This window comes from Apium graveolens, chromosome 5 (assembly GCF_009905375.1).
Source record: "Apium graveolens cultivar Ventura chromosome 5, ASM990537v1, whole genome shotgun sequence".
Lineage (NCBI taxonomy): Eukaryota > Viridiplantae > Streptophyta > Magnoliopsida > Apiales > Apiaceae > Apium > Apium graveolens.
The window spans coordinates 314,025,887-314,045,398 of record NC_133651.1 but is presented as its reverse complement, the minus strand read 5'-3'; the positions used below and the strand labels follow the sequence as shown (position 1 = coordinate 314,045,398).

General features: G+C 37.6%; 1 protein-coding gene across 1 annotated transcript; it reads right to left on the bottom strand.

Annotated features, from left to right (window-relative positions):
• Window positions 1-631: 631 nt before the first annotated feature.
• Window positions 632-4,492, bottom strand: LOC141659439 (zinc finger CCCH domain-containing protein 55-like). The gene is made up of 9 exons (XM_074466303.1): window positions 3,343-4,492; window positions 2,768-2,959; window positions 2,510-2,689; window positions 2,335-2,420; window positions 1,981-2,256; window positions 1,758-1,896; window positions 1,439-1,633; window positions 1,271-1,333; window positions 632-1,146 (listed from the first exon to the last, which is right to left on the bottom strand). Exons 1-8 carry the CDS (start codon window positions 4,257-4,259, stop codon window positions 1,318-1,320), a joined length of 2,001 nt encoding a protein of 666 aa, XP_074322404.1. The 5' UTR covers window positions 4,260-4,492; the 3' UTR covers window positions 632-1,146; window positions 1,271-1,317.
• Window positions 4,493-19,512: the final 15,020 nt, after the last annotated feature.

Genomic DNA, 19,512 nt, shown 5'->3' with positions numbered 1-19,512 from the left:
GAACAGGCAAAGGCAAGAGCCATTTAAAAAGGGAGCAGGCTAAAGTATAATTAAATTCAGAATATTGGTGGTATCCTTGGATGCCATTCAAATTTTGTGTCAGTAACCCCCATGTGATAACTGATAATAATATGGCCCTCCCTTCCACACTATGCCTCCCTAAAGTTACCTTTATTCACTAAAATATCACTCCCTTTTATTTCCCACACCACATTTCCCAAAACCATCCTATATACCCCCATAACACAAAAACAAAACAATTCCAAGATTATTGCCTAGCAAGAAAAACCAAAAATACCCGACACCGCTTGGTGTAGCAGTATCTCCCTCACTCCCGATAAGGAATATCGAGAGTTCGAACTTTGTCAGAGACAGGGGGGTGTGTGAGTGTGAAACTAGTAAAAAAGAAAAAGAAAAAAAAAAGTATTACACAGGACAGGACCATTATTTGAATTTTACAGTACTTCTCTGCAATGCATGTTATTATGAACAATTCAATGGAAAAGGATGTGCAAGTACTCAAGAGAGGTCATCAAAAGATTCAAAGCAAGAAGTTATGAAACATAGGCCCTACACTTACCATATGTTCATGTCACTGTACCTGTGCATAACCAAGATTCCACTTCATGGATGACTTTTAAGCAACAAATATATACATACATGTACATTCACATAAATTACATTCTAATCCCTGAGGATTAGCATAAAATTCACTTTCTCATACCTTTGCAGCAGATAAAGCAAATGAAAAAAAACCAGGGAAAAGAAAAACAAGAGAAACTGGAAAATGTGCAAAAGTCTTAACTAGTATTGACATTATAAAAAGAAAAGCTATTGCTAGTCTGATGGTACTAATCCTTTGTTACTGGACTGTTGTGTGGTCCAGTACAGTCTAACAAAAGAGAGAAGGGTAAAATTAAACAGAAGGGGCACCCCCACTCCCATTAACTAGTTCATCTGTCCTTTCATCTATGCATATTATGTATTTTTGTTGTAAGTACTACTAGTATGGTATTTGATGATTCTAATAATCTTGAGGATATCTTGAGAGCTACTTTTTTTTCTTTTATCATGCTGAGTAAGCTTTGACTGACTATACAGCTGGAGGGGCTTGTCTTCATTCTATGTGGTCTCTACTCAAAACTTCTGCAATCAAACAAATTTACCAAGAATTATAATGAATTCATATCATAAGCTTGATTCAAATAATCAAATAAATGTGCACAAAGAATTTTCTTCTTTTTTTCGACAAGTAAAATTAAGATCTTACCCAAAAACTGAAGTCAAATCCCTCCATGCTGGCCATGCTCACCCACATCATACCAATGGCTTCCTGCTCGAAATAAACCATTAAATGACTTGTTCATAATGCATGAGTAGACTATTCTTATCAAACGCGTACTAATACATATCTAGAGAGGAAGGGAGCCATCAGTACCTTGGCATTTCGGCGAAACGAGAACTGAGAGAGGCCAAATTGCGACTGGAAGTTACAGCTGGGAAAAGGTTAGACGAGAGCAATGTGCTTGTTCCCGGGACACCATCATCAATTTCAGCAGAGGCAGAGCACACGTACTGGTCAGATTTTTTAGGAGATGAGAAAAGGCTATCAGGAAGGATGTGCTCCAAATTGCTGCAAGTGAAGATGAGAATATAGAGTATTAGTTAGATCCTAAAGATACAAAACTAGAGATTGAGCCGCAGATCACAAGTTTACAGACAAGAGGCTAAGAGTGTAAATATTAAATTAACTGTACCTTCCATGAGGATCAGATTCACCAAGGCTAGGAACCTTTTGCTTGCCACTGTCGCTGCCATTCCCATCGCTAGCATTAGATTCCTGTGGATCAGCAGCTACGGTGGGAGAAACAGCTTCATCATTTCCAGTATTACCACCTTCAAGAATATATAATAACATGAGTTGTCACAGTAACTAATGAAGTCATATTTCATAAAATATCAAATTGAATTTACTTTTACCATCTAAATCCTCTTGAGTGATACCATCTGCTGCCTGTGCAAGACCATGATTAATTTGAGAGTAAGCTTGCGCAGGGAATGGAACAGGGACAGGGACAGGAACAACAGCCAACTGATGGCGATGGAGTTGATGATTAAGATTATGATTCATCATCTCTGGGAGTTGAAGATTCATCAGCCTTCTTCCCTGGTACTCAATAGCTTGCTGCAATTCTGCCTCCTGCTCCAATTTTCTTCTAAACATCATTTCCTGGCTATTCAGCATCATTCTTCTTCCTGTACATAGCAACAAAGAACTAAAGCATCTATAACTGAAGTGATAATCAAACAGGCAGAATCAACATGTAAACTTACCAAAGGGAAGATCAAAAGGCTCCATGGAGTCGGGCCCAGATGGGCTAAAACATGCAGGAAACTCTCCCATCTCCATCTGGTGCTTCCTGTAGATTCTTAAATTAATAACTGGGAACTAATACAAACTCAGTTACGCAGGATCAATACAAGTAAATAATGAGATAGGGTGTCATACTTGTCCGGAAGTTTACCCTTCTCCTTGTAGGGCTTAACAAGAACACGTGAATCACACACAAAATGGGGGTTTCCTTTAGCCAAAATCTGCTTCACAGTTTCAGGATAGACAAATGTAACGAAGCCAAACATTCTCTTCTGCTGATAAGGGATCCTCACATCTTGCACCGGTCCAAATTGGCTTCAAGAAATTTAAACATACATGTTAAATTAACTGTATGAAATCATCATCGAATTTTAAGCAAACCATACACCTTACCTAAAGTAGTTAGAAACATCCTCTTCCTTGAAAGTGCTATCAGCTGGAAATGTCAAGTAAATTTGTCGCGAGCTAGAATTTGGATGTTCTCTAAATCCACCAAAAGCAGCAGCAAAATCACTCCTATCATGTCTGCATCGACCAAATGGAAGATAGTCATCCCCCATCATGACAGCTGCCGCCGCGGCGGATCTACAATGTAGCACCACACCATGAAAAAACATAAAAAAAAACCAATATCCACCCAGATTTCCCAATATAGAAAAATCTAAGTAACATAAAGATCACATGTTCTGTGCACACACCAGCAATTGTGACATATTAGTTCACAATGGTATTTACACATATGTACACATCATATAATGATAAATAAACAATCATGTTCAACAATTCAGACAAATTGATTAATACACACATGTATACATATAAATAATCATGATCAAGAATTTAGACAAATTGATTATTACATGTACACATATCATTACTCAACAAACATGCAATCATTACAAATCTAAAAAGACATTAAATTATAAATTTTTATTGCAAATAATAACTGTAATTATTATTAATATTACCTTGGACTGTCATTAAGAAAGCTCATACATCTGTTACCATAAGGCATTGGAGCTCCAGTAGCCAAAGCCAATCTTTGAGCCTGAATAGCCTTCATTCTCATCAATTCATCAAACCCATCAAATTTCGGTGACCCGTCAGGCGAATCGGCACCGAAACCACCATGCACAAACTTACAACCACCCCCATTCTTACAAAACCCTTTAGCAAAATACATACAAGGCTTCCATCCAAACCCACCACCACCTACATTCCCACCATTCTCATCAGATTGGCCTAAAAACACATCATTCACCGAAACACTCCTCCGGTGAAGAAACTGGTGATTCTCATTACAATTCCCATACGGAAACAACATCGAATCACTCCGTCCGCCAGGACTAACAATTGGGTCATTAAAGTCCAAGTTTTTACCATTACCATCATCAAGAAACAAAGCATCATCATCACCATTTTGATAAAAAGGAGAAACAAAAGAAGGGTTTGAAGGAGAGCCAAAAGGGTTACCAGAACTGTTCCCATTGTTCCCATTAACCACCGCAGCATACGAAAGTGAAGAACCAGAAGGACCTTGTTTTGGGCTATGAAACCATGGAGATGAAGGAGATGAAGGGCTTAAATGAAACCCATTGTTTGGAACAATGATTCTAGGAGAAGATTGGGGAAAAGGGTTGGGTCTATTAGGGTTTGATATGGGGTTAAAAGGTGAAGCAGGTGAAGTGTTTGGTGAACGAGCCATTTCAGTTTTCACTTGATTAATCAGAGAAATCAAATGATTTTCAGGACCAAAAGCAAGCCTTATCATTTCCTTCTCGCCGAGATCTTTTAGAAGGAGATAACCCAAGACTTTGCCACCATACTCCGGATCTAATTTTTGGATTCTTGATAAGACTGTACTTGTTGCTTCATTGTTATCCATGGGGTTTTCGTGTTTTTTTCACTCTCTTCAGTAGAGAGAGATAGGAGAGAGTGAGGAGAGAGATGGGGGAGAGATATATAGAGAGAGATATGAGAGAGAGAGAGAGAGAAGGCTTAAAAGAGAGAGAGAGAGATGGGAGAGAGTGAGGAGAGAGATGAGAGAGAGAGGGGTTAAACTTAAAATGGAGGTAGGGTTTTAAACAAAAGTACAAAGGGGGAGAGATGTTACAAAGAAAAAAACCCCCTTTTGTCCTAAAAAGAGAATAGAGGTGGGAAGCAAATGAATATCTAATTTATGTTTAAATTAGGTAAAGCAATAAATATGAAAAAAAGTAACCAAGATTTTAAATTGTCAAAATAAGATATGATGGGCCTGGTGCTATATACTATAATATAATCATGTGTAATACATGGAAGTGGATATATGAAGTAAGCATTGAAAAGGGTACTCTGAACTCGGGACAGGAGTCAAAGACCTTAAATTTTATATATTTTTCAAAAAATGGGATGAGAAGTTGAGGAGAAGCTTAATATTTTATTCATTAAAAAAATCATATTAAGTTCAACAAGAGTTAGTGGGAAATAGAGTAGAAACAAATTTGCTTTGGTGATTGTGCTTTATACAAGGCCTGTAACATTGACAGACTTTAAAGAAAGACCCATTTTTTTGGTTGCTGCGAAAACCTGCAGAAACTCTGCCTTGATTACCATGAAAATTTATGATAAGTTCATTTGCACTCTACCATTAGACCAAACATTTCTCATCTCCAACATTTTAACAATAACAATAATATAGTGTTGATCTATGTATTTTGTGTTGTGAGAAGTGTTCTTGGTTTACAGTCCAAATGCATCTGCAACACAAAGAGAGCTCCTAGGGTTTAAGGCGTTCCGGAATAAGTAATTATTCAGTTATTTTATAGGTGTATCTTATTTATCGACTAAACTGCATGTATGTTTATTTTAGGGTTTAGGTTAAGCATGCGCTTACGTTAATTTTTTTCCATTATGGTACCATCACCTAGGTGATTAGGTCACTTTACGTTAAAAAAATATAATTTTAATGTAGGAATTTGTTGTTTAATACATTACAATTTTTAGGAAAAATACAATTGAACATGAGTACATTGTACGTTCAACTTATCAATTATTTAATTATCAAATTATATTAAACAAAAGTATCATGTATTATTAAAATTTATTTATGTTTGTTCACTAGCATTTAATATATTAAAATAGAATTGAAAACTCATCCCCTACCTAGTACCTACTACCTTCCCCTCTTCCTTCCACCATACTCCTCATTTACTCATAAATGTTCGGTTAATATTAACTCAAACTGCATGATCACATTTTATTTTGTTTTTTATATAAAAAGTATCGTCAAAATGAATCAATTAACAATATTATTTTAAAATTTGAATAGAATGTTGTGAACTTATGGTTTTACAATTTTTATGTAGGAGTAACTGTGTGTGCAAATTTATTAAAAAATAATAGTAATAAATTTATTTGAATTTAAATTTATTTCACATACAACAACTTAATATATGCCTCTTTTAACAAATTACCACATTCTATGTTTATGTCTAAACTTTTATAGTTGTTCGTAGAATGAAAAAAACCGGAAATAAATGATTTTTCTGAAAATGATTGATTCAAAAAATTAAAGATTTGTAAATAAATTGTTTTAGAGATGTAAAACAATTTTTTATAATATAAAAGACTTTGTGCTGGACTTTCTAATTCAAATCTTTAATCTATCCAAATTCTTGAGAAATGTTGCTACCATTATATTTAATAAAATTAGTATTAAGTTTTTTATTAGAACCATAATGTAATTTATAAATCCAAATTTAAATAATTAATTCCTGGGCTTTTTTAGTCAGGAGATAAGGTCTACCTTATACATGCTATATCTCTTGGGACGTTTCCAATTCAAACTTGTGTATAAGTTATCATATTCTAATGCCAATTTATTTATATAACACAAATCATGGGAGGTTACTTAACATTTACATGTAATCTCTAAATTCTCTCTAAATTCTCTGTTTTTTAATAATAGCCATTTTTTGGCACACATGTTTTGGTTAATCGCTTAGTTAAAATAATTTTTTTAATTATTTTTCGAATAAAAATATCAATTCAATATTTTTATTCAGAAAAAAATTAAAAAAATTATGTTAACTAGGTGATTGTTATGGATAAAAAAACTAATATATATAATTGCTGTATTTATTACTAAGGTACGGAAGCTCAAGACCTTTAATGACTGCTCTCGTGTTTCGTAGCTTAACTCTGCCTTTACGAGATGTCTACGTATCTGTGAATTAGAGAATCAAACCAAAAAACGTAGTTCTGATTTGTGGGGTGAGACCCCTTATATAGATGTGGGAGTCCTTGAATTGGACTTGGTATAGGAGACTTGGTGGTCAAGTCTCTGAATTAGGATAGACTTAGGAGTCCTAGGGAGTAGGAAGTTGATTCCTTATCCCATGAGGTTCCTTGGAGGCCAATCTACAAGGATTTATATCCCCACTAGGACTTATCTTAATAGCTGTTTTTCTCCCTTATTTATTAATTACGAAATTAATAAATAATCAGGGTTTTTGGGCCTTCTTTGTTCCATCAGGCCTGATCTGGTCCATCAGGCCTGATCAACATGTTAACCTTTCTGGTCTGAATGTCATACATCTTCTTATTGGGCCTTGCAGCCCAAACTGTAATATTTAATTATGTAATTAGGATTTATTTATCCCTATCATTTGCCCCCCAACTTTTGGGAAACCGTATAAGATTTTGCGAAAGTTAAGTTCATTTATTCCCTTACAGAGTTCCGTTTTTTGTGTAAAGTGTGGAGCGACCTACACGTTTACAACGATATTTCCTTTTATTCAGGAATTATCTTAATTTCCAGGAATTTTTCCCTTAATTTCAGGATTTTTTCCTAATTTTCTGGATTTTCCCCTAATTTTCCGGGATTTTCCTGATCGATTTCGATCAGGATTCTGATCGAACTAGCCTTCAAAGTGACATTCTAGTCAGTTGAACCTTCGACCAGGATCTGGGCAGAATCGACCAGGATTCCTGATCGATTTCGATCAGGATCCTAATCGAACTAGGTGGCTTTCTACCGTTTTGATCGAATGAAGTATCGATCTGGATTCGGTTTTGTGTCGATCAGGACTCTGATCGAATTCAATGGATTTCTTCCCTTTTATTCGAATGATATATCGATCTGGATCCTCTTTTGTGTCGATCAGGACTCTGATCGAACTCAATGGATTTCTTCCCTTTTGTTCGAATGAGATATCGATCAGGATCCTTTTTTGTGTCGATCAGGACTCTGATCGAATTCAATAGATTTCTTCCCTTTTGATCGAATGAAATATCGATCAGGATTTTTTTTTGTCGATCAGGACTCTGATCGAATTCAATAGATTTCTTCCCTTTTGATCGAATGAAATATCGATCAGGATTTTCTTCTTTGTCGATCAGGACTCTGATCGAGCCATCTTAAAATTCTGGTCGATTTTCGACCCTTCATTTTCCATGGGAGCTTCTGGATTATTCCTGATACTTCTTGTAGATGGGCTTTTTTAGGTTGGACCTGGCTACATGGGCCTAAAAACGCCTCGTATTCCGAGCTTTTCGCTTATATAAGTGTAGTGTGAGGTGAGAATCCTCACTTCAATTCACATTTCTCATACTTTCTCTCACAATTCTCTCTAGAGTTCTCCCTTTGAGAAGGCTATTTCCGGCGACAGCCACCGCAGCTCCACCTTTCTCAAGTTTTTCTGGGTTTCGAGCATTCAACCGAAGCATATCAATGGCGGATCGTGACTTGGCTCGTTTGCAGAAGATGAATGTTTCTAAGAGAGGTACAAACATTCAAATTCAATCTCCGTATACTTCCCTAATTGATATGATTAACTCTAGAGGTGATGAATATCCCTCTCTATCTGAGTTAGATTCGTATAACCATGGTAACACCTTTCATGAGTTAGATGGTAGAATCGAGTCCATGAACACCCTGTACAGACTTCCACCCCACCTTAGGATTACTCCAGCCGCCCCTGGGGATAGGACATGTAACTGGGAGGGGGATACCTTGTTTATTTATCGAGGAGCCCTGACCGCGGGTCTTAGGTTCCCATTCCATGAATTTATTCCTCACTTACTCGCTGATGTACAAATCAACCCTTGTCAACTCCCTCCTAACGCTTGGAGGAACATTATTTGTTTTATGGTCCTTTGTCTTAGAAATAATTTTCCTCTTTCCGTAGCTGTCTTTAAGAAAGTTTTCCAATTCTATAATAGCTCCATGAGTCAACCGGGTTGGGTTTTAATTCGTCAACGGCCCAAAATCCCCCATATCTTTGATAGTAATTCCATAGTTGAGAACAACCCCAAATGGAGGGATGAGTTCGTTAGGCTGACCTGGGCCGGGGGTGATTGGGCCACACTCTTCCGTAGGCCCTTTTGTAAAGTGTCAGATGGGAGTCCAGGTAGCATCAGGTTATCTGATGAGGAGGAGGTGACCTATCAAGCCTTAATTTCAGATGATGGGAAAACAGACACCTGGACCCTCTTAGAGGAGTTTTCCTTGAAGAAAGTTGGTCTCTCTCAGGCCAGTGATAAGGGTAAATTTATAACTGGATAGCTATTTTTCCTTCCCTTTAACTGTAACATTTTATCTCCTGCAATTTAATATTCCTTCTATCTTTTTCTTTCAGCTTGCGAGGCCATCAATAACGTCAACAGGCCCAAGGAAGGGGATTCTGGCTGCCAGAAGAGGGCCAAGCTAAACAGGGACCCCAGGAGCAAGCCTGACGGTCCTACTTTCCTTAAGCCCCACATCCCGGTGGTCGAGCCGGGGGACGATGTGGATCCTCCACTTAAGGCACATTCCTTCAGGCCTAACTGGGGCTTCAGGAAGAGCGATACGGTAGTTGGATCCACCAAACATGCTAAGAATTGGTCGTACCATTCCATCACTCCCCACGATTTTAATGACATTATTACGGGGAGTGATATCGAGACTATTGAGCTTTTGGGTTCTCAAGCCCAAGTTGCGGTAACTTTCTTTTTTCTTTTTTCTTTGAATTCCAACTTTCTCGTATTTCAACGAACTTGTGTTAACTCATATTTCTTTGCAGAGTAACACCTACTTCCAGGCGGCCCTCCATCAGGCTAGGTCCTGGAAGGGTAACTGTTATTCCTAGAAGACTAACAATGAGATTTACAGAAGGGGGGTTGAATGTAAATCTCAAAACTTTTTCAAGTTTTGAGCAGTTTATAAAGTTGTGTGTTCAAGAAGAACAAGTGTGTGAATTGCTTTAAGCTAATACAGACAGATATATATTCAAGCACAAATGTAAAGAACACAACAGACCTTAAAAACTTTTCTGGTGGATTTGTTGTTCCACCAGAGATGGTGTATTAGAAAATCTGTGTTCAACAATGTTGATCACAGCTGCATCCTAGTACAAACTAGATGAATTTTCTCTCAAGATATTTCTTAACAGCTCTGGAAAAATCTCTCTAATTACTAGCTTCTTCTTGGTTCATATATATATTACCAAGTGTACAAGTGAAAAACAATATAAAATTACAATAGTAAAATAAGTTCTTCACTTGCTTCTTTTCCTGTTCACTCAAGTACTTTGTTGACTATTGCAACTTTGTACAAAAGAAGAACGGCTGCTTTTTCTGTTGATCCTGAAATTCGGCTACCACATCTCAGTTTTCTCTGTCAACCCACGTGCCTCTGCTTGTAGGTACAACTACCACTTATCAACGGCTGATTAGCAGAACATCCGTTGAAGCTTTCATCCGTTGATGACTTCATCCGTTGAAGGATGTTATCCGTTGAAGCTTTCATCCGTTGATGCTCTCATCCGTTGAAGGATGTTATCCGTTGAAGCTTTAGAGACATCCGTTGAAGCTTAGCTTCTCATCCGTTGAAGGTCTTTTAAATCATCCGTTGATACCACTTCATTTATACAAAATTACAAGGCATGAAATATTTACAATTGGCCTTCCTATCTGCATATCATCTAGTAGTCAACATGACTCATAGTTTCTCTCAACTTCTAAGAATTACAATTTTAAATACAGAGACTGAAATATGCTACAATACTAGACTTATTTCTAAGTAAAGCTACACCATCAACGGATAGCCAAAGTGGTCTTATCCGTTGAGGCTACAGACACTAAATTTCTACTTAAGTGTTTTGTTAAACATATCATCAAACTAATGCACATATATTCCTAACAATCTCCCCCTATTTATGTCTATAAGAACTGTAGGCATAAATTCAGGGTTAACTTGATGATAACAAAACACTTAACAAATATTTGAATTGAAACTAAGTAGAAATATAAAAAGTGCTGCAAAAGTGTATGTACTAGGAGGTAATTGAAGATTTACAGTATTTCCAAGGGTGCTCCTCTAGCCTGAGCAAATCATCATTTTCTTCTTTGTTCCCTGGTTTTCTTTCCTAGCCCTTTGTCATTTCCCTCAATTTGGAGTTGGAGTTTTCTGAAGAATTCAGCTTCATCTTCATCACTGATATCCAACTTAGATTGCATTTCCTTGAGAGTTTCATTGCTGGCAATCTTGAGTTGGTCTTCAAGTCTGAAAAATCTTCTGACTCCTTTGTCATCTCTAAATTCCATCAACCAATGAGGTGATTTGTGAATTTTAGTTCCCCTTTCTTGTATGAGTAAGGTTCTGGGCAAAGCATTTGGTTCCCTCCAAGTCTTCCTTATGTTGGCAATCTTGTTGAGAATTTCAGTCTTGGCTGTTCTGGTAAAGCCAGAATCCTTTTTGATGGCTGAAAAGACTCTGATCAAGGTAGAGTAGCCTTCATTTAGAATCCTGTGGAGAGGCCATGTTCTTTCCCCAGCTCCTTTATATCTGAACACTAATCTTTCTGGTAACTGTCTGTAGGCAGCTATTCCCCTTACATCCTCCAGCTCATCCAGATAGAGTTCAATGTCTGAAATTTCTTTTATGTCACAAATGTGAACATAATCATCTTTAGAAATGGGTGACTTAGGCTTAGGTTTTTGTTTTTGAGTGAATTTCTTAGAGGTTGTGGGAGGTGTAGATTTTGGTTTTCTTTTCTGTTTCTTTGGTGGTGGAAGAGTGGTTAGAAAGGTAGGCAATGTGATGTTGTCCCAATCAATAGGTTCCTCTTTTGGAATGATTGGTTCACCATGGATATTTATAGAGGGATCAGTAACAAAAGGTTCAGGTATGGAAGGTAGTGGTTTAGATATAGATTTGGTATCTTCAGGGTTATCTTCACTCCTTCTGTGTGCCTTGGCCTTTCTTCTGTTTCCCTTCTGCCATTCCTCTCTTTCCTCCATATTTTCACCAAATATGCTCCCAAGAACCTCATCTAAGTTAGCAATCTTTTCTTCACCCCTGACTTCAATTCCTTTCATTTCTTTAACTTGGCTTGACTTTAGCTGTTTTTCAAGCTTTGCTTGTGCTCTTTTGTCAGCCTTTAATTGCTTGGCTTCTTCTTTCTTAGCTATTGAGAATTTGGGATGTCCTTGCATCACACATATGCTCTTTCCCTCTCTAATGATAATAGCTCTATTTCTCCTTACAGCCTCATCCATAGACTTTTTGAGATAGGCAATACTCCTGCCTAAGATCTTGTTCTCATCATCTTTTGAAGGAGGAAAGTCCACTTCTTTTAAAGGATTCTTTGTTGAGTCCTTATTGGATCTTTCATTGGGCTTGAGGATTATAGCTTGTAGCTTTTTGGAAGAAGCTTCTCCATCCTTAAGACTCCCTACTGGCATGAGCTCCATGTTGATTGGTTCAATCTTTGTGCTAAATTTCACAGATGTTGATTTATTTTGTGTAGAACCAAACACCAATTGCAACCTTTCATCAATTCTCCTCCATTGTTCTTTCATTTGTATTTCAGCTGCTGCTAGCTGAATCAAATCAATTCCATCAGATTTTCCCTTGATTTGAATGATTGGAGAGGTAGTGATGGCAGGAACTAGCACTTTAGATATCTGAATCTTTGTAGAGGGCTCTCCTTCCCCTTCCCTTTTATTCTCCCCCTTTTTGTTATCATCAAGGAGAGGGGTCAAGCCCTGTGCTTTTGCCAGCTGCATTAGGAGATTGGTTTGAGATTGTTGGTTGAGAAGAAGGGTGGCCACAGAATCTTCAATTCCTTGAACTCTGTCTTCCAACTTGGCCAGCCTTTGTTCAGTAACTGATTCCTTTTTCAATCTCGAAACCAAGTCCTGCAAAGTACCATAGGGCATGACTGAATCCAATTTTTCTGAAGTGAAGGATTTCAAGTCAGCAATATCTTTCCTGAGATCATTTAGACTCATATCTTGCTTTACTTTCTGCAACTTCATGAGATGCAGTGAGTCCAGGTGAGCTTGGAGGATAGCCTTGATATTTGCATTTGAAGTGTTCTGAATGGCCTGTTGAATAGTGATGATTTGTTTGACCAGGTGGACATTGAATTCACCTGTTCTATGCTCCTTAGTCAGGGCCCATTCAGGTAGATTAGGAATGGAACTAGGGTCTTCATCTCCCCCTATGTTCATGCTTCCATCAGAAGAAATAGAGTCATCATCATCAGAATTTACTCCAAATTCCTCAGATGGCTCACCAGCTGTAGAAGGCATCCTGTTAATAGCAGCTTTATCCCTTTGAAGAGATTCTGTTGAGTGCACTAGATGTAGTGTCCTCTCTGCCTCCTCATTGCCCTGAGCAGCCAACAGTTGATAGGCTGTCACAGGATGAGTAAAAGTGTCAGCATCCAAGGAAATGTTATCAATTACAGCTTTGTAATGTTGCTGAAATTGTCTTTCCTTTTCAGCATCATCCACAATCATTGACTCATGAGCAATGGCTGGTTCCACCCTTGTATCAACTGTACCTGCTTTTCTCTCTTTTTCTCTATGTTCTTGCATCAGGGGCTCCCCCTGGCTCACACATCTCACTCCCTCACCTTCACCTTCTAAGGTGGTACTCCACTCACTGACTTTTGCCATGCTGGAAGAAATAGCATGCATTTTTGTGCTCTCAATCTCTCCTTTTGCCTGGGAGCAACCCAGCCTCTCACTCAAATTTTCACTCCCTGCCCTCAATCCTAAAAGTGATTGCACAGTATTCATGTCTTCTACACTTGGAATCATTTCAGTTGTTTGTGTAGAGACTATCAACGGATGTGGAATATCCGTTGAAGTTGAAACTGTTGTTATCAACGGATAACTGCTGTTAAGCTTATCCGTTGAAGAGCAACCACTTGTCAACGGATGAGTGATATCCATTGAAGAAGGAAAAGAAGATGAAATTGAAAGTGATATAACTGTTGAATCTGTATAGATTGATTTGATATGTGTTGATACAGATCCTTCAATTATATCTGAAAGAATTTGCGGGTGATCCAACAAATCATCTAAAAGATGATGATCACCTGTATTTGAGTGGGGCTCCTCCCTGAGTTGTAAAGAGGGAGAATCAGGAATTGATGGGAATAGCATATCCACATCCAGAGATGGTGAAGAAGTATTTGGTGATTGATGTGTAGTTATTGTGAGAGAATGGGGCTGTGACTCCACATTTATTGGAGTCACATCAAACTGAGTTTGAGAAGGCACAGAGACAGATGGATGTATCTGTGCAGTGCGTGCACCCTGTGTAGAAGATTGGGTTCTAGCCTTCTTTCTTCTAATAAAGGCTTTTGTAGGTGAGTGTTTGGCTTTAGTGTCCCTCCCTCTTTTGTTCTGTGTTCCTGGTTGGGAACTCTTTTCAATAGTAACATCCTTTTGGGAGGATGCTACTAGGGATGTGCTAAAAACCTTTTCAACCACCACAGCTTTTTGAGAAACTGGGGCTTGGCCAGCTTGGGAAGCACTCAACTCTCCTTCCTTATCCTGGGGGTTTCTTTGATGTTCACCCCTCCCCTCACCACTCACACCCTGTTCACTTCCCTCAGGGTTAATGGTTGTTGTTACAACTGTTGTCTTTTGAGAAACAACAGAGGTGGTTTTCTTTGTCTTGGATTTTGAAAGTTTAGTTTTGGTGACCTTGGTAGAAATCTGTTGGGGCATTGACACAGATTTCATGGCCACACTAGAAGATAAAGAAATAGAGGGGTTGGAAGAAGTAGGAGTTGTAGAAGCAATTACCTCACCTACCTGGGGTGCATTCATGATTGGTAAATATACCAATTGCACACTGCTGTTAAGATCCATTCTCTTCAAGTCTGCAAGAACTCTTTTCTCTTGTGCCCAGCACTTGAGTTTATTATTCTCATTGATTATGACTAAACCTTCAGCAACATGGTTAGCCAATAACATAAAGAATCTAGCATAATAGATGTTATTAGATCTATTAGCTTTGTTACCTAATCTAGTACCTAATTCTAGCATCACATAGTTGCTAAAGTTAAAGTACCTATCAGAAACAAGCATATAGAACATGTTAACAAGAGATGAAGTTATGGCATCAAAATTACTAATTTTCCCAGAGAAAACCTTTATGAAGGCATCCCCAAGAAAACTCCATTCTTTCCTAAGGCCTTTTCGTCTAATACCCCCTAAATTAGCAGAGTTAAGAGAGTAACCTATGGAATCTAACATGCTGGATACATCACTATCAGTGTGTGGTGTCATGGCATTGTTCTCAGGTAATTTAAAACATGCTTGTAAGTCATCACAGTTAATACAGTGATTTTTACCTTTGAGAGTGAAGGAGATAGTCATATCCATGGAGTTGAACTCAGCAGTTGTCCAAATCTCTTCAACTATTTCACAGAAAATCGTTGGGGCTTCCAGCATTGCATAGCTAAGTTTACAGTTTTTGATGAAGTCCATCATTTTGTGATAATCTGAGTGGGCTTCATTCTTCTCTACCAGAGCTATGAAATTATTCTTCTCGTAGATGAACCCAGATTGAGACATAATCTTCACGACTGGTGCCATTGTTGTGAGTAGAAATTGCAGAGAATAACTTGAGGGTTTTGCAGAGAGAAAATGGTAAATGCTTGAAATTCTAAGAAAGCGTAAAGTAATAATGAACAATCAGAAGGGCTTATATGCTTTCAAAGAAAAAAATAAATAAAGGATTAATCAATAAATAGGTGTTAGTGAATTTCAGCCGTTTAAGAATAAACTGTAAGTATTCTAATAACTACCTTTAAAACCAATACATACAGATGTATGTATGGTATCAACGGTTAAGAAAATAGAATCAACGGCTGTGAAACACCTCAAACGTCTGATGTGACATTTCAACGGATAATGTAAATTGTCATCCGTTGAAAGGTACTTCAGCTTTATCCGTTGACGGATAAAAGTTCCAGAGATATACTTGTCTTTCAACGGATAATGAATATCCGTTGATAGAGCAATTTTGACTTTCAACGGATAGGGAACATCCGTTGATGGAATAAACTTTGTTAAAAGTCAAATTTGTTCTAGCAACTAATATATTTCAGGCTCCACATCAAATTGCAAAGAAGACATGAATTTTAAGAGTAATTAAGCATACCTAGCTCACTTACCAATCTTGTGAATGTTGATTCATCAAGTGGCTTGGTAAATATGTCAGCAATTTGTTGTTCACTTGGAACAAAATGTAGTTCCACTGTACCATTCATGACATGCTCCCTGATGAAGTGGTACTTAATATCAATGTGCTTGGTCCTTGAGTGCTGCACAGGATTCTCGGTTATGGCTATGGCACTTGTGTTGTCACAAAAGATAGGTATTCTATCAACATGAAGTCCATAATCAAGGAGTTGATTCCTCATCCATAACATTTGAGAACAGCAACTTCCAGCAGCAATGTATCCAGCCTCAGCTGTAGAAGTAGAGACTGAATTTTGCTTTTTGCTAAACCATGATACAAGCTTGTTTCCCAGGAATTGACAGGAGCCTGTTGTACTTTTCCTGTCTATTTTGCAACCTGCATAGTCTGCATCTGAATAACCAATTAGATCAAAGCCAGATTCTCTAGGATACCAAATTCCTAAATTTGGTGTACCCTTGAGATATCTGAAAATTCTCTTGATAGCAATTAAGTGAGACTCCCTAGGATCAGCTTGAAATCTTGCACACAGACATGTAGCAAACATTATATCTGGTCTGCTAGCAGTTAAATATAAAAGTGAACCAACCATGCCTCTATAACTTGTAATGTCCACAGACCTTTCAGTCTTATTTAATTCAAGTTTGGTGGCAGTGGCCATGGGAGTTTTTGCAGATGAACATTCCATTAAGTCAAACTTCTTTAAAAGATCATGAATATATTTAGTTTGACTAATGAAAATTCCATTACTAACTTGTTTAATTTGTAAACCAAGAAAATAGGTTAGTTCTCCCATTAGGCTCATTTCATAATTACTTTGCATTAGCTTAGCAAACTTCTTACAAAGATTATTATCTTTAGAACCAAATATTATGTCATCTACATAAATTTGAACAAGTATACTAGAGCCATTAACATTTCTAAAGAAGAGAGTTTTATCAACAGTACCTCTAGTGAAGTGATTCTCCAAAAGAAATTTTGATAATGTTTCATACCAGGCTCTAGGTGCTTGCTTCAGTCCATAGAGTGCTTTCAACAGATAATACACATAGTCTGGAAAATTTGGATCTTCAAATCCTGGAGGTTGACTTACATAGACTTCTTCCTCTAATTTCCCATTTAGAAATGCACTCTTGACATCCATTTGATAGACTTTGAAATTGGCATGGGCTGCATAGGCTAGAAAGATTCTGATAGCTTCAAGTCTTGCAACAGGAGCATATGTCTCATCAAAATCTATTCCCTCTTGCTGAGAATAGCCTTTAGCAACCAATCTGGCTTTGTTCCTTATGATAATGCCATTTTCATCCATCTTATTTCTGAATACCCATTTTGTATCAATAGGACTCTTGTTCTTTGGTTTGGGTACCAGCTTCCAAACTTGGTTTCTCTCAAATTGGTTTAGCTCTTCCTGCATAGCTAATATCCAATCTGGATCCAATAAGGCTTCTTCCACTTTCTTAGGTTCCTCCTGAGATAGAAAACTACTATACAGACATTCATCTTGAGTAGCTCTTCTTGTTTGCACTTTAGATGATGCATCACCAATGATCAGTTCAAAGGGATGATTCTTGGTCCATTTCCTTTGAGGTGGAAGATGAGCTCTAGATGAGGTGATCTCAGTATTGTCATGATGTGAGATAGAGTTTTGATTAGTTGAAACTCCCCCTGAGTTGTTGGTCCTTTGCAGGGAACTTGGAGTTCCATCAATTAATGATGTAAATTGATTATCAGTTGATGAGCTATGATCAACGGATGCTTCATTAAGTACTTCAACGGATGATGCACAATGTCTTTCAACGGATGCTGAATTTTGTGCATTATCCAGGAGCAAATTTTGTATTCCTTTTGAAGTGTCGTCTCCATCAATCTCTTCTTCACTATCATCACAATATATTTCAATATTGTCAAATTTGAGTCTCTCATAATGTTCCTCATCTGTTAGTCCATCAATCTTTTTATCATCAAACACAACATGCACAGATTCCATAACAATGTTGGTTCTTAGATTGTAGACCCTATAAGATTTTCCAGCTGAATAACCAACAAATATTCCTTCATCAGCCTTTGCATCAAACTTCCCTTTATGGTCAGATTGATTCCTTAGTATAAAACATTTACATCCAAAGACATGAAGAAAGTTTAGAGTTGGTTTTCTTTTCTTGAACAACTGATAAGGAGTCATGCCTTTAGCTTGATTGATCAGAGAAATATTTTGAGTGAAACAGGCACAATTAACAGCTTCAGCCCAAAAATATGTTGGTAACTTTGATTCTTCAAGCATTGTTCTGGCAGCCTCAATTAAAGATCTGTTCTTTCTTTCAACTACCCCATTTTGCTGAGGTGTTCTTGGAGCTGAGAACTCATGCATGATTCCATTTTCTTCACAGAACAGCCTTAATGTCAAATTCTTGAACTCAGTTCCATTGTCACTCCTGATGTTTCTTACTTTCAAGTCAGGATGATTATTGACTTGCCTGATGTGATTGATAATGATTTCACTTGCCTCATCCTTTGATCCAAGAAAATAGACCCATGAGAACTTTGAGAAATCATCTACAATCACTAGGCAATATCTTTTTCTTGCTATTGACAATACATTGACTGGTCCAAACAAATCCATATGTAGCAGCTGTAATGGTTCATCAATTGTTGTTTCAAGCTTCTTCTGAAATGATGCTTTCCTTTGTTTGCCTTTCTGACAAGCATCACACAGACCATCCCTTGAGAATTCAACAAGAGGAATTCCTCTTACTAAGTCCTTTTTGACTAGTTCATTCATTGTCTTGAAATTCAAATGGGATAGCTTCTTGTGCCATAGCCAACTCTCAACTGAACTTGCTTTGCTGAAAAGACAAGTAATAGATTCTGCATCTGTAGAGTTGAAGTCAGCTAAGTACACATTTCCTTTTCTAACTCCAGTTAGAACCACTTTGTTGTCTTTCTTACTAGTGACAACACAGGCTTCAGAATTGAAGGAAACTGTATTCCCTCTATCACATAGTTGACTGATACTCAGTAAGTTGTGCTTGAGACCATCAACTAATGCAACTTCTTCAATGATGACATTCCTTGTTGAAATCAAGCCATATCCCATAGTAAACCCTTTGCTGTCATCTCCAAAGGTTATGCTGGGGCCAGCTCTCTCTTTAAACTCTGTGAGCAGGGAGAAATCTCCAGTCATGTGTCTTGAACAGCCACTGTCCAAGTACCATAGATTTCTTCTATTTTCCTGCACACCACAAAATCAATCAATTTGATTTTGGTACCCAAGTTTCCTTGGGTCCATTCTTGTTAGCCTTTCTCCTAGACTTCATTCCTCCTGCATCTTTAGACTTAGGTGAGTTTGAGTCAACCTTGGTCTTAGATGTGGTTGGTTGAGGTGTAGGGTTAGTCACAACATTATCCAGCACATTTATAGTATTATTAGGCATGGATTGTGCATACATGTTATTCCACATTGGCATATTGTATGGCAATTGAGGCATACTGAATGCAGCAAGATAAGAATTGTTAAAATATGGCATGTTTGCAAAATGTGCATAAGGATTTTGTTGAGACATAACAGGCAGAGCATGTAGAGGTGATACAGACATGTTAGGCATGGAAGAGGGTACAGTTATGGGAGATTTCTTAATAGATTTACAGTTAGCAGATAGATGATTAACAC

Excerpts from the sequence above, each read along its gene's own strand:
- LOC141659439 (XM_074466303.1), bottom strand. The coding sequence starts at position 4,259 with ATGGATAACAATGAAGCAACAAGTACAGTCTTATCAAGAATCCAAAAA. Across the intron at positions 2,960-3,342 it reads TTTCTTAATGACAGTCCAAG|ATCCGCCGCGGCGGCAGCTG; the intron begins GTAATATTAATA and ends GCTACATTGTAG. Across the intron at positions 2,257-2,334 it reads GCCTTTTGATCTTCCCTTTG|GAAGAAGAATGATGCTGAAT; the intron begins GTAAGTTTACAT and ends TGCTATGTACAG.